Source organism: Notothenia rossii (genome assembly GCF_949606895.1).
Source record: "Notothenia rossii genome assembly, chromosome: 10".
In the NCBI taxonomy this organism is placed as follows: domain Eukaryota; kingdom Metazoa; phylum Chordata; class Actinopteri; order Perciformes; family Nototheniidae; genus Notothenia; species Notothenia rossii.
Window position 1 is genome coordinate 36,084,513 of NC_136908.1, and position 15,175 is coordinate 36,099,687.

The 15,175-nt window shown below is 43.9% G+C and overlaps 1 protein-coding gene across 1 annotated transcript in view; it reads left to right on the top strand.

Annotated features, from left to right (window-relative positions):
• The first annotated feature begins 3,379 nt into the window (after positions 1-3,379).
• LOC307022145 (protein shisa-6-like) overlaps positions 3,380-15,175 on the top strand; it is a 78,213-nt gene continuing 66,417 nt past the window's right edge. Inside the window, exons 1-3 of the mRNA XM_079654757.1 lie at positions 3,380-3,484; positions 3,853-4,748; positions 6,013-6,173. Coding sequence (XP_079510883.1) covers positions 4,219-4,748; positions 6,013-6,173 — 691 coding nt within the window. The 5' untranslated portion in view covers positions 3,380-3,484; positions 3,853-4,218. The remainder of the gene's footprint in view (positions 3,485-3,852; positions 4,749-6,012; positions 6,174-15,175) is intronic.

Sequence of the window (15,175 nt, forward strand, 5' to 3'; positions counted from 1 at the left end):
CACTTAGAAAATGTGTCTGAAGCCTTTATTCTGCATGGCAAGTCATAATTGCAGGCTTAAAATTATAGAAGGAAAAAAAAGAGCCAAGGCACTCAAAAAATCTGTTAAAAAGCGTTGTTTCTGCTCAGCTGGTGACTGTGAAGTTCTTTACTCTCAGTTATGACTACACAAACAGAAATGCAGAAGCTTTTAAACAGATTTCTGCAACGCCTTGAGTCGCTTACTCTTTAATTAATGGAAAACAAACCTTAGTAGTGCCTCACTGAAGGACAGAAGGGAACAATACAGGATGGGGGTAACACAAATCATTTCAAATCAATTAAATATGATTTAAATCAAGACCCTCCATTCACTCATACCAGATTTAGTTACTGTCCTTTTATTTGCTAACAACTACATAAAAGGGTTGACTACAAAAGCGTAAATATGTATTAACCCATACAATTATACCAGCAGTGATGTTACACCCCCAAGAAAAAAACAGGGGGTAGTAAACGCCGCACACGGTGCCTCATGCAGGAGGAGCTCTGTCATGTTTATTGCAGGAACAGAAATGGATCTGAAACATTAATGGAACATCATCCCAGTCGGTCACAAACCGCAGCTCACAGATGTAGAACACTCCGGCTAAAACATGTATTTTAGCCGCTCAGAGAGCAGCTGAAGGCCATGTACGTTTGGAGGCACAGTAACACTAAGCATGGACAGAGAGGTCCGTATTCCTACTTTAGTTTCTACATTTTGCCCACGTGTGCCTTTATGTGAGGCTGGGCTACCAGCCCTGATCCATATGTCTCGGAGCACATCTATATCTCATGTTGAAGTCCTAGAGAATAGTTCAGTAGTGAGGAGTTTACATTTTTCATCACAACAAGTATAGATGGCATAGTAAACGTGGTTACCAAGCAACTGCTCCTCAGCCTGCCAATCAGACATTGATGGTTTGAGATTCAGACACAAATATGGTCACACTCTCCTTTCCTACTGTTCATGTAACTCAGTCTACACAACCTTTATTGAATGGATTTATTTGATATATAGTAATTTCATAAACGGCAATTTTGATCAAAATGTCTTTCGATGTATTCTCCTGAAGGAGAAATATATGTCTGCCGATCACCTTCAGCCTGATGTACTGAAGGGGTGTAAGCCGTTCAGGATTTACTGTACGTTTAATAGATAAGGCTTAGTCTTTAAATTACGACTTAGGATCTTTAGTACCCTAACCTGCTGCCAGTCACACCACTGGTGATATAAAAAAAAGATGCTTATGCTAAGCATTTTTGCCCCTACTGTTCCTGTCAGGCAGCTTTTGAAATCCTTTCTCTAAAGAAAGCTGGCATTCCACCTTCCTTCAGTATTTCCTCCGGAGGGGCAGTAGGGAGGATGACAGCAGGAAAAGTGCCACAGTCAGGAAAAGTCCTACTTGGGTTTCAGATTTGTCTGTTTAATAAACAATGTCATGTGACAGCTGTGTGACCTCCATCTGCAGCAACTTTTCTACATCCTGTAGTAAACACTTTTTCTTTTTGATGAACACCAGCTCAGAATGAACAGTTTTTGTATTGTATTTTAGCTCAAATATTTAGAGATGAAGGAAATGTATTGCATTCTATTAAAAGAGGGCTAACATATTTGGTTTGGTTTTAAAATGCTGTCATTTCCCAAATCAACTTGAACTTGAATAATTGAAATATGGTGATCTAGTGAGCATGTGAGTGTGTGGAATTGAGTCAAAATAATGAATGCTGAGGACAGGAGAAAAAGAGGCATACACACAATTAAAGATACATTCCTAATTTGTATTATTCTTTTCATTGAATGCATTGACAATTTACAATAAGTTAAAACAAGAATATAGCCATCCTTTCTCTTTAAATTAGCACGGCAACTAATCTTGCACAAGGTAGTTGCAATGCTGTATTGTGATTAGTGAAAATGGTCACTAATCTCAGATGAGGGGCGCTGATCTGAAGCTGAACAGTGAATGCTGCATGATGGGAGCTGCGTTTACAGTAAAGGCATTTAGAAAGGACTTTATGTAAGATTCACACAGCAGGGGCTCCATGCCTTTTGTATGCAGGAGAAAAACCAAGGTCTATGTAGGGCTCCACAGGGACGCCAAGTTAGAAGTGATTTGGTGAACATGAACAATGGAGATAGCTCCTTTGAGAATTTCTTAATTTCTGAGATCTTCTATCTACACCATCAGGAGGTCGTGGAGCTCACCTTTTATAAATGCATACTGAGAATTTACTAGCAATAGTTTTGAGGTAGCTACCAAGTCTCACTGTATTCTGGTGAAATGTCTTTTGGTATAAATCTAAGGAAGAAGTCAAACTGTATTGAGTGTCTTTTTTTTACCTTTTTATTATTCAAAACATAGCCAATAATTTTTCCACACAAGTAGGCTTTTAAAGCCTCACATGTGGTGTTATGGGATACTTCTGAAGATGCATTGGTCAAGTATTATTTGGGTATGTTTATTATTTCCCCAGAAAAAAGGAGAGTGTTCAGGCTCCATCATTTGAATCCATTTGTGAATCGAACTTCCACGGCCATCAGAGAGGTTTCATTGTCCCCCCAATCCTCCAACATGTGCAACAACACACTCTCTTGCAGTATTGCAACCTTGACTGCCACACACCTGTCTGAAATTTTAGGTCTCATGAAACTCTCTTTTGTCTTGAGTTTTCTTTTGACACATCAATACCGCCTGCTGTCTGCCAGAATCAATGTGTGCCCAATCCCATGTTGCACACCTCTCTGTAGCAACCAAGACAACCCCGAAAGCTTGGGATGAGAAAAGCTTGAGTGCAAATATGGTGCACTGCTCTGTGGCTCAGTTTTCTGCAACAGAGTTCCACAGAGAGCAGTGTTTCATTCCAATAGTTCCTATAGCTGCTGCTTGCTCCTCCCTGCTCCCTATAGATGCATTTATAATCGTTTGGATGAATGAGCCCTGCACATAAACATGTGTACATGGTGACCATAGATATAACAGAAGAAGAATAACAGCAGGCATTTGTAACCAGCACTAAGTGGTATGTAGGAGTATGCTAAACAGCTGCGCTTCACGTCAGTGCAGTGGAACTGGTAGTTTAGCACTATCCGTTCTCCGGAAGCCCCCCCACCCAGCCTCATGACTTGGTGACAAATATGATCTGAACTTCAACTGAACATGAAGTGTGAGCTGAGAGAGCAGATGAATTATGTCATCCTGAAAGTGATGTTGTACATAGGCATAGAGCTGCCTCAGTAACAGCTGTTCAAAGGTTAGGCAACTGTGGGGATGGGGGTGGGGGGCTGCCAATACTTGACTAGAATGATGTAAGAAGTGGAGGGAGGGAGAAAAACGAGACACACGGAGCAAAGGAGAGAGAGGGAGAGAGAGGGGGGGAGTGAGAGAGGTTCACTGCTCCGATATTCTCCTCACTGTCGGAGACACAGACGGAGCTCCTCCCTAGCGGGTCTCCGAACTGAGGTAAGCTGGCTTTTCTCACTCCCACTATTTAAAAAATTACAGAAAAATGTCACAATTTATGACAGTATTTTAGAATTGTATGAATAGAATCATGCAGAGTAATTGTCCCGTATCCACGTTGATCTGAATTCAGAGACGGTGGTGTAACGCTGAGCACAGAGAGAACATTCATTAAGAATCTGTTGTGTGTGTGGGTGTTATCAAGTGGAGTGCGTCATGCAAACTGCACGAACGACTTCAAACAGGATCATTTTCAGGACTCCAATCTGTCAAGTTATGTAGACGTTTAAAGCCTACTTGTTAATAATGACGTGCATCTGACGTGAGAATATATCCAATGAGCCCGTTTGCATTATTTGTTTCTCCAGCCTTACTTTGACTCGAGCAGAAGTGACTGTCTTCAAATATCAGCACCTCGGACAGCGACACACCGTCGCTCTCACACTCTGCCGAGGAGAGCTCAGAGCCGGTTAGGAGCACAGGACATGGGGCTACACTGGCACGGCCCCCCGCTAGGTTGCAATGAGCTTTAGCTTGTCCGTGGCACACTAACAGTGGAGGAATGCCCTTGACAGCAGACTACGCAGAGTTGTTTTCAGCATGACGGCGGCCCCGGACACTGAGCCATCAGCTGCAGACTCGGTGGTGAAACAAGACTAAACCCGTGCATGTTTAACCAGAGTTGAAGACTCGTTGCTAAAACACAGCCTAATACTTGAGTTCTTCATACTACCATGGGGATAAGGCATATTTTGTTGCTGCTCATATACCTGGACCCTCTGTGCGCGCTGGGCACAGCTACAGGTGGGAAGAAAACCAAGCAGGCGCCCCCCCGAAAGCCTCCCAAAACCACCGCGGTGCCCTCGGCTGTCCCGCTGAACACCTTTCCGCCGGCGCCCACTAGCAACCACGACACATGCCTGGGCTACTATGACGTGAGCGGGCAGTATGACAAAATGTTCGAGTGCAACAACACGAACCACCGGTACTGCTGCGGGACGTGCTACCTGCGCTTCTGCTGCGAGTACAAGAAGGACCGGCTGGACCAGAAAGCCTGCAAGAACTACCAAACCCCGAAGTGGGTGCAGACGGTGGTCCCGTCCCCCATACCGACCGGAGAAACGTACGATCCGAGCATGGATCAGACCAACACGGCGGTGTACATCACCTGTGGGGTCATAGCCTTCATCATAGTGCTGGGGTTGTCAGTCAAAGTGGCGTACGACAAAGCCACAGAGCCCCCTCAGGAGATGAATATTCACAGGTGAGTCGGATGCACAGTTTAAAATGACATAGCCTATTACGTGAGAATGACTTGTGTTTGAAGCACACACAATCTACTCCATCTGTTCTCAGAAATGTTCTCTCCTTTGTAAGGTTCACAAACAAATAGAGACAGACATCTAGAGCTCATTGCAGACAAAGGTCTTGTGTACGAAAACAAGCATGGAGTCATTTTGAGAGCAGTAGTTTCCAATGTACCATAATACAACCTAGTTGTAGTTAAAGTGTAAGTCAATGTCTTTGTTCCCTATTTCAATCATTATTATTCAGACTGACACTAGGACAAAAATAATAACATCTTGGATATTTGAATCACATTAGCCCATATACTTGGTCCATATAACCAAGCCAAAGCAGCCAGCTGTCAACACCCCCCCCCCCACCCACCCCAGTCACAGTCTGCTGTGTTCAAGTGGGGATCTGCAGAATGATGAGCAGAGATGGGATATTGTTTCCAAAGCTGGCTCTCCTCCGGGGGCTTCGGCATGGCGCTGGAGCACATGTTGTACTGCGGCTCCATCAGGGAACAATGCTGACACACATTATTTCCTCAAGATTGAATAGCTTTTTTTATTGGATGTATAATTCAACACATGAGCAATCTAAAGACTGTGAATAATGGATAGTGTTAACTGTATGGTCTGTATCAAGTTTGTGCGACATCATGCACGCATCACTGCACACTCAAGAAGAAACAGGAATGATGGGGGTGTGTCGCAGTAACATTAAAATATGAATGTCAAAGCAAAGGTTATGTTAGGTGACACATTTGTCATACAAAAATCTTTGAACTGCTGCAGCACTGAAAAACTAATTTGATATAATTCCCCAAAGCAATGGCAGAAAAAAGCAAACAAACACTTTGTGAACTTTCTTTCATCATGATTACTTCTCCCTCTCTCCCACTCTCCTCCCTCGAGGGCTCCTTCCTTCCATATGCACCTGGTGTGCGGTCTGAAAAACATTCAAATGCAACCCAATTAGACAAGATACTCATGCACCAAATGTTGTCTCTCTTGCAAATGAAAATTTGTCATATTCCCAGAATAAAAAATGAACAAAACACAGCAGCCCTGCTGAACCGTGATAGCACCAAACTGTCTGAACAATTAGCAGCCTTCTGCATGAAAGAACAGACACGCTAAGAACAGACACGCTATCACTTCATCTTTAACAAGTTCAGCTGCACTGACAGACAAACATGCTGCAGTGGTAACAGTCATTCTTGTCTATTCGTTTTCCAGGGCCCTTGCAGACATCCTGCGGCAGCAGGGGCCCATCCCCATATCACAGTATGACTGTGAGAACTTTGCAGCAATGAACGGCTCACCCAAAGACAACACGCCAGTCAGAACTTCATCCAAGAACCACTACACCCCTGTCCACAGCTCCAAGTCCAACCATGGTAAGTCCTCTCTCACCCTCCAGTCTCTGTGGCTGAATCAGTGCTGCAACCTTTAGCCCACATCAACCTCAGTGTGTCTATGTAAAGCATTTGGGGTACATTGATGTTTTCCATGCAGAATGTGGCACTCCTCCAAAAAGTACCCACCGTGTTCACCCCTTTCATCAGTGTTTCTCCAATGATAACATCCAGTAATCATCCGATTTGAGGGGAAGGGAGAGAGTGAGAGGAACAAAGGGGTGTGCGAGTGGAGATAATTACAGGCTGGCAGCGTGGTGGTGCAGCCCTGCCGTCTGACAGGCTGAGGGACGTCCTCTCCATCACTCAGGGTGAATTAGATGCAAGGCACAAGGCATGATTCAACCCGCGATTCAGAGAACAGGTATGGAGCATAAATGTGTATTATAGGTGAAAACTGATCCAAAGACGCAAAGACACTCAAGGAGAGGATCAACTATTACTGTGTGAATCCTCCCGGTCCAGTAAAAATCATATACCTCCAAAAATCTGTCTAATTTGAATTAGAATAACAATTATAATTGTTTTCCTTCATGGGTTGAGAAATGTCACTCCGTAGGATTTTCCGAATAACTCACAACAGGATTTAATTTCATCCGAGAACATATTAAATAACTTAAGCTTTTGTTTGTGAAAAATATATTAGAGGCACAACCTTCTCTGCACTCTGCCTTTGCGTAATAACAACCATTCTCCCTGTTTCTTACTTCCATCCTACTGATCAAAACAACAAAAAAGTGTTATTAAAAAATTGGTTTAAGAAAAACATCTATTCTCCACCAAGAGATTGTATTTTCAGTGCACTGTCTGGTCCTCACGGGCTGCCTTCACTACGAACTTGCATGCATTTATACTCAGTAAAGGTTGCCATCCATTTGTCATTCTATCCGGTAGTAGGCTTAGACTTTTCAGCCTGTTTGCACACAATAGCTGCAAAGAGAACACAACAAAGCCAAGCCCCCCTTTTCTCCGGACATGAAAGGCAGTGACAGTCTTAGCAAAGCGTGGTTAATGTGTGCAGATAAATGGTGAGCTCCGCTCCATGCCTCCAATGGCTCTAAGGTGCTGTGGAAATGAACCCTACTCGCTTTCAGAGAAAAATGCATATTCATGTGCACCTAAATTGGCATTATGCACAGAGTGGGGAGGTAGGCCTCTTGCTCCTCGGCTGGAGTCATGAATGTCACTTCACATCCAGAGGCTTTTTCAGACACTTTAAATCAAGTGGAGAGAGCTCGTTCATCTACTAGCCCAAGAGGATCTTATCAACTTAGGTCCAAAGTGGGAATCACGTCCAGCCTTCCTCTGATGCTCACCATGCAGAGGCTCTCAGCAGAAATCACTTCCACACCAAAGTCTTGCCTTTCATCCTCAGCTTTGTTTAGGCTCAATTCTAAAAAGACATACTCATTTATTTGTTTCATATTCGTGTTATGAGATGAATTCCTTGGTGCACTGCAAAACGTTCCTGCATTTTTAGAACGATAAATAGTTTTAAAATAACAGATCCTAAAGTCAAAGAGTAGAGACAGCATCATCTGATACCAGCCCAAGTGCTGCTAGTTTTTTGGCTTCCACTCTGCATTGCTGCGTGCTCAGTTCCTCTTCTAGGTCAGGGTGTAAACACTGTGGAAGGAAGGAGTAGATACCTTTACTGAGGTCGCCTCGGGTTAAAGTCAACATTAACGGTTTGAGTAATGCAGTCTGGCCCACAGCTCGCTTCAGATGAAGTTGATTTATTTAGCAGACACCACAGGCAAAGAGTTTCCTCTTTTGTGTTCTTTAAAAGTATTGCTTGGTTTCCTCATACACACTTTCTTAATGTGCAGGATGATGAAATGTATTTTGCAGGCAGTGCAGAGAGTAGCTGCTTCTTCTGTCACAGTTTGCTCAACAGAAACAAAAAAATCCTCCATATAGCACAACTTGTATGAGTCATAGGTCTGTGTTTACTGCACCAGAAGAATCAGAATAAGCAAGAAAGAAGCATGACGATGTTCAAATGTCGAGCCAGTGTCTGTGTGTCTGAGCAGCAGTAAAGGTCAGCTGCTGCGGACCATTACAGGTCTGATGATAGAAAACATTTCCAGCTAGCAGCCTCCACCTGACCCAACAGGAAGTTTAGTCTACATTTCCAAATAGTGATTTAATGAGTTTTAATATTCATCAAAAGGAACTTTTATAATCACATTAAGTGAGCCTTCCCCCTGCCATGCTCCCCCCCCCCAAACACACACACACACACACGTCCTCACCTCAACCTATGGAGAGGTATGACATCTCCACTGTGACCTCGCATCTCTGATATTTTTAAATATCTCCAAGCGGCAAACATGTTGGCTGTGAGCCAGCCGCGAGCATGGTCGCGCGCCGTGATTGTCGCCACGTTTTGATTACGTCATCACAACAACACGTTAGCTTACCAACGTAACCCTGTTCTCTGACATGCGGTGATATTTTTTCGGTGCTAGAACGACCGAAAGGGCCTTTTTAACCATTTTCGGCCGATAATTTTCGGCGGCCGAATATTCGGTGCATCCCTATTATATAGTATAGGCTACATACAATTACTTAGGACAATAGATCACAGGTTACCTACTCTAGCCACATCAAAACCCCAGAACATGAACCTGATTGAGGCTTTGAACCGATGAACACTTTTTATTGTCCTCCCTATTCTGAGATCGTGGGGCTTTTCATGCTTTCTCATGGACCTGTAACAGCCAGCCCTGACGCTCACTCTCCCTGAAGGTAGATCTTTGTTTGAAACTGTGGGGAATTGGACATCATTCATGTTATCCAAAACACGTAATAGTACATCATTAAAACGCTTTACACTGTATCAAGTTGTCAAAGTTAGCCATTAACTTCAGCTTTGTTTGTCACTTACCTTCATAATTGTCGATGTAACTGGATATATACATCTTGAACCCCTTTTCTCTTTTGCTCCTCGGGGCTGAGGGTTAGGGTTAGGGGAACCAGCCAATGTACATCACTGATGGTAACCTTCGGCAGTTCTTGGAGACATCGTGTGTACAGTTGTGCCATCTTCTTGCCTTGCTGAGGTAACGTTAACGTCAGCCTTCTCACTTTGTTCTACCTTAGAACCAAAGTTTACAACCGCACACTCAATGAAGCGGAAATAGAAATACGTCATCCCGTGCAACTCGCAAATTGGTCAGATCATCACTCACATTTTAACATCAACATGTCTAATAGAAGCTTCCTCCAGAGTGCACCTCAGCATGTGAGAGACCTCCTGCCCTAAATATCATTACTGGCCCTTAATATACACTGGACCTTTGGCGTGTGTGTGTGTGTGTGTGTGTGTGTGTGTGTGTGTGTGTGTGTGTGTGTGTGTGTGTGTGTGTGTGTGTGTGTGTGTGTGTGTGTGTGTGTGTGTGTGTGTGTGTGTGTGTGTGTGTGTGTGTGTGTGTGTGTGTGTGTGTGTGTGTGTGTGTGTGTGTGTGTGTGTGTGTGTGTGTGTGTGTGTGTGTGTGTGTGTGTGTGTGTGTGTGTGTGTAATTTAACGATTGCAGGAAAAGGCTATCTTTTTGCAAAGATGGTATTTAAAACAAAAGAAAAATAAAGGCATGGAGATATGCGATGCAGGGCTCCAGCTGAACGGTTTCATGGAGATGATGTGCGCAGCTCCATGTCCACTCCAGCACATCGGCATCTGATAATGCTGTAAAATCAGTAAACCATGTAAATGACATCTCCGGGTCTTTGTTAGAGCTTAATCGACTTTGGATTCGGATAGCCTCCACAATGCCAGTACCACCCTCAACTCTCTGAGGTAGTTCAGAGATGTAGGTTCAGTGAAGAAGTAATCTGATTGCCATATGAATCCTCAGCAGCAGCAGCAGCATGGCGCGGAGTTGAGATGAAAGTCACGCTTTTCTTTGTATCAAGGACGATACATTCATAATGCCTAGCCTTCCCCTGCAGGCTTCATGCTACCTCACCTTAATGAGCTGCGAACGGGAGCAGGAGGAAAGAAGAGGATTGCTTTTGAAGGGCCTCTTTCATGTAAGGTTTGTCACAGTGAGTCGAGAAGAGGCCTACGAATGAAAAAGGTGACAAAGGGAGACAACAAAGTGTGAGTGCATGTCACACACAAAATCGCTGGTATGATTGAATGGGAAAATAAGCCCAGCATATTGTCTCTCTGCAGTGCTGATAGCAGGGCAGAGCGGCTGTGATTGAGTCCAAAGACCATTGGTACGCTGCTGGTGGAAACGATGTTGCTTTTTCTCTCTTTGTTTTCTGAGGATCGTCGCACTATGGTCGCCAGGTTCACTTTTCCAACCCTCTCATCTGTGCTGTAGGATAAGAGATGGTGCAAAAGCTCTCCATTTGACATGAGGGAAAACCAAACACAGTGTTCTTTACCTTCACAGTGATCTTCATTCGAGCTAAATGATCTGGGGCGGGGGTGTGTGTGTGTGTGTGTGTGTGTGTGTGTGTGTGTGTGTGTGTGTGTGTGTGTGTGTGTGTGTGTGTGTGTGTGTGTGTGTGTGTGTGTGTGTGTGTGTGTGTGTGTGTGTGTGTGTGTGTGTGTGTGTGTGTGTGTGTGTGTGTGTGTGTGTGTGTGTGTGTGTGTGTGTGTGTGTGTGTGTGTGTGTGTGTGTGTGTGTGTGTGTGTGTGTGTGTGTGTGTGTGTGTGTGTGTGTGCGCGCGCACACACAGGTCTCCACTATGGAAAGGAGAGCTCTTTGAGCAGTGGAGGCGCTGACCTTCACAACTTCATCTCCTCTGGTTTTGTGACGCTGGGTCGAGGCCATCAGAAAGGTAGAGTGGTGTTTCTCTCTTTCTGTCGGGGGGGCTGGAGTTAACTCTTCTACCTAACACACTGTGTACATGCGTAATGCTAAAGTTACCTGCATATTGTTCCACTTGCGGTATCAGTAATCAACAGCCAGGCTGACTCTAAAACTCTTACATTTGGTTCCACTGCTGCGAATGTATTTCTTCACTTGCTCTTGGCTGATTTCCCTTTTTTCATACTAACTACAGCAGCCGACTAACTTTAAGGAATACAAACTCACATTGAGGAGAGGTCTAGAATGAGATCTTTTACAGAGTTTCATGGCTTTGTTTTCAAGGGCACGAAGAGCTGGGGGGCCCAGAAGATGCTCTCGCTATTTTAATGGCCACCATCATATTTACGTTAACATTAAATTCGTTTTTTTTTTGCTAGCCTTCGTTTGTTTTCATCCCCAGAGTGGATCCATATGCAGTCAGAAATAAACCTCTGCTGATATGCTCTGAAGTTCACCCCCCCCCCCCCCACATATCTCAACCATAGATGAGAAATGGGGAGAAATATGATTAGGTTTGTATGAATCCTAATTCTTCCTAATAGACTGCATAAGAGCAGACGAGCCTCCATCTGGTATCTCTGGCTCTATACTTCATACAAAAGAGAAAGGACAGAGAGAAAAAGGAGATGTAACAGCTAAACTGACGAAATTAGACCGTTTTTATTTGTCATACATCGTTCTCGAAATCGAGAGCTAACGTTAGCAATGTTGACGTGCAGCGGCAGCCGGAGCCGGAGGCTAACGATAGCTCAGCTGCCTCACCACCATCATTGCCATCTAGCTCCACAAGTGAAGCTGTATCCTTGGCCGTGGCCTGTGCCCGGCAGTGGTCCAACAGTTCCCCCAAGGGCCCCGACCATACTTGCCAACCCTCCCGATTTTCGCGGGACACTCCCGATGTCATTGCCCTCTCCCGGTTTCCTCCCGGGGTCATATTTCTCCCGCATTTCTCCCGATTTCTGACAAAATCAGATTTAATGACTGATTTATTGACTGTTTCCACTCTGACTTTAATACAGCTACACTATTGTTTGGTTTCCATGGTAGCGCGTCTCTTTAGCAGCACGCGCAACTGAAAGTCTGAGAGGGTGAGGAAAATAGTCACAGAAAACAGAACAAGAATCGACAACTCCACCCTCTGCTCACTCCTTTCCTGGAGTGCTCCATCAAGACAGTGCACTTACAACTACAAAAAGCATGTTCATGTTAATCTACAGCTCCGGCAATCCACTAGCTAAAATGCATGATCTGTTTGGTATTTTGAAAAATAAAAAGTATAAATATGCCTTATATAGGTATGGTCCTACACTATATTATTAAAATATAGCATGATAGGTTCACTTTAAATCAACGAAACACTGGTCTGAAGTTTGGTTGGGTATTGTATCTGCTCGCTAATATCTTAAGCAATTTTACAAGTGTAAAATATCTTTAGGGTGGTGGAGGGAAATGAACAGCTCTCTCAGAGTCTCTCCCTATCCACAAAGCAGAAAGACAGCACTGCTCTCTGCTCCAAGCCTCAGAATATTTGGTCTTCATGACATACCCAAGTTATTTATGTAACCAATTTAATGATGAATGAATAGTAAGGAAATGATTTATTGGATCCTTGCATTGAATTTGTCCAAAATACGCGGAAAGATTTTAAAGTCCTGCGTGGGAAGCTGGGGGCTGATGTGTATCTGATGACATGGAGTCATGTAAACAGAAAGAAAACAGTTCAATTAATCTCATAAGGAGCTTCATCACTTTTGAAAAGGTTTGTACAGCTTGGTGAGTTAAACACACAAATAAATATTCAGGGCCAGTCAGTGGTAGAAGTGTCTCTGTGTGGATATGGAAACAGATGTTGTCTTTTTTGCGGGCCTGGGTAAGCACGCTATGTCTTACGGTGCTTAATTATCCAGACAGTGTGTCTGGTTGTTAATTTTGTGTGTGTGTGTGTGTGTGTGTGTGTGTGTGTGTGTGTGTGTGTGTGTGTGTGTGTGTGTGTGTGTGTGTGTGTGTGTGTGTGTGTGTGTGTGTGTGTGTGTGTGTGTGTGTGTGTGTGTGTGTGTGTGTGTGTGTGTGTGTGTGTGTGTGTGTGTGTGTGTGTGTGTGTGTGTGTGTGTGTGTGTGTGTGTGTGTGTGTGTGTGTGTGTGTGTGTGTGTGTGTGTGTGCGCGCGCACACACAGGTCTCCACTATGGAAAGGAGAGCTCTTTGAGCAGTGGAGGCGCTGACCTTCACAACTTCATCTCCTCTGGTTTTGTGACGCTGGGTCGAGGCCATCAGAAAGGTAGAGTGGTGTTTCTCTCTTTCTGTCGGGGGGGCTGGAGTTAACTCTTCTACCTAACACACTGTGTACATGCGTAATGCTAAAGTTACCTGCATATTGTTCCACTTGCGGTATCAGTAATCAACAGCCAGGCTGACTCTAAAACTCTTACATTTGGTTCCACTGCTGCGAATGTATTTCTTCACTTGCTCTTGGCTGATTTCCCTTTTTTCATACTAACTACAGCAGCCGACTAACTTTAAGGAATACAAACTCACATTGAGGAGAGGTCTAGAATGAGATCTTTTACAGAGTTTCATGGCTTTGTTTTCAAGGGCACGAAGAGCTGGGGGGCCCAGAAGATGCTCTCGCTATTTTAATGGCCACCATCATATTTACGTTAACATTAAATTCGTTTTTTTTTTGCTAGCCTTCGTTTGTTTTCATCCCCAGAGTGGATCCATATGCAGTCAGAAATAAACCTCTGCTGATATGCTCTGAAGTTCACCCCCCCCCCCCCCACATATCTCAACCATAGATGAGAAATGGGGAGAAATATGATTAGGTTTGTATGAATCCTAATTCTTCCTAATAGACTGCATAAGAGCAGACGAGCCTCCATCTGGTATCTCTGGCTCTATACTTCATACAAAAGAGAAAGGACAGAGAGAAAAAGGAGATGTAACAGCTAAACTGACGAAATTAGACCGTTTTTATTTGTCATACATCGTTCTCGAAATCGAGAGCTAACGTTAGCAATGTTGACGTGCAGCGGCAGCCGGAGCCGGAGGCTAACGATAGCTCAGCTGCCTCACCACCATCATTGCCATCTAGCTCCACAAGTGAAGCTGTATCCTTGGCCGTGGCCTGTGCCCGGCAGTGGTCCAACAGTTCCCCCAAGGGCCCCGACCATACTTGCCAACCCTCCCGATTTTCGCGGGACACTCCCGATGTCATTGCCCTCTCCCGGTTTCCTCCCGGGGTCATATTTCTCCCGCATTTCTCCCGATTTCTGACAAAATCAGATTTAATGACTGATTTATTGACTGTTTCCACTCTGACTTTAATACAGCTACACTATTGTTTGGTTTCCATGGTAGCGCGTCTCTTTAGCAGCACGCGCAACTGAAAGTCTGAGAGGGTGAGGAAAATAGTCACAGAAAACAGAACAAGAATCGACAACTCCACCCTCTGCTCACTCCTTTCCTGGAGTGCTCCATCAAGACAGTGCACTTACAACTACAAAAAGCATGTTCATGTTAATCTACAGCTCCGGCAATCCACTAGCTAAAATGCATGATCTGTTTGGTATTTTGAAAAATAAAAAGTATAAATATGCCTTATATAGGTATGGTCCTACACTATATTATTAAAATATAGCATGATAGGTTCACTTTAAATCAACGAAACACTGGTCTGAAGTTTGGTTGGGTATTGTATCTGCTCGCTAATATCTTAAGCAATTTTACAAGTGTAAAATATCTTTAGGGTGGTGGAGGGAAATGAACAGCTCTCTCAGAGTCTCTCCCTATCCACAAAGCAGAAAGACAGCACTGCTCTCTGCTCCAAGCCTCAGAATATTTGGTCTTCATGACATACCCAAGTTATTTATGTAACCAATTTAATGATGAATGAATAGTAAGGAAATGATTTATTGGATCCTTGCATTGAATTTGTCCAAAATACGCGGAAAGATTTTAAAGTCCTGCGTGGGAAGCTGGGGGCTGATGTGTATCTGATGACATGGAGTCATGTAAACAGAAAGAAAACAGTTCAATTAATCTCATAAGGAGCTTCATCACTTTTGAAAAGGTTTGTACAGCTTGGTGAGTTAAACACACAAATAAATATTCAGGGCCAGTCAGTGGTAGAAGTGTCTCTGTGTGGATATGGAAACAGATG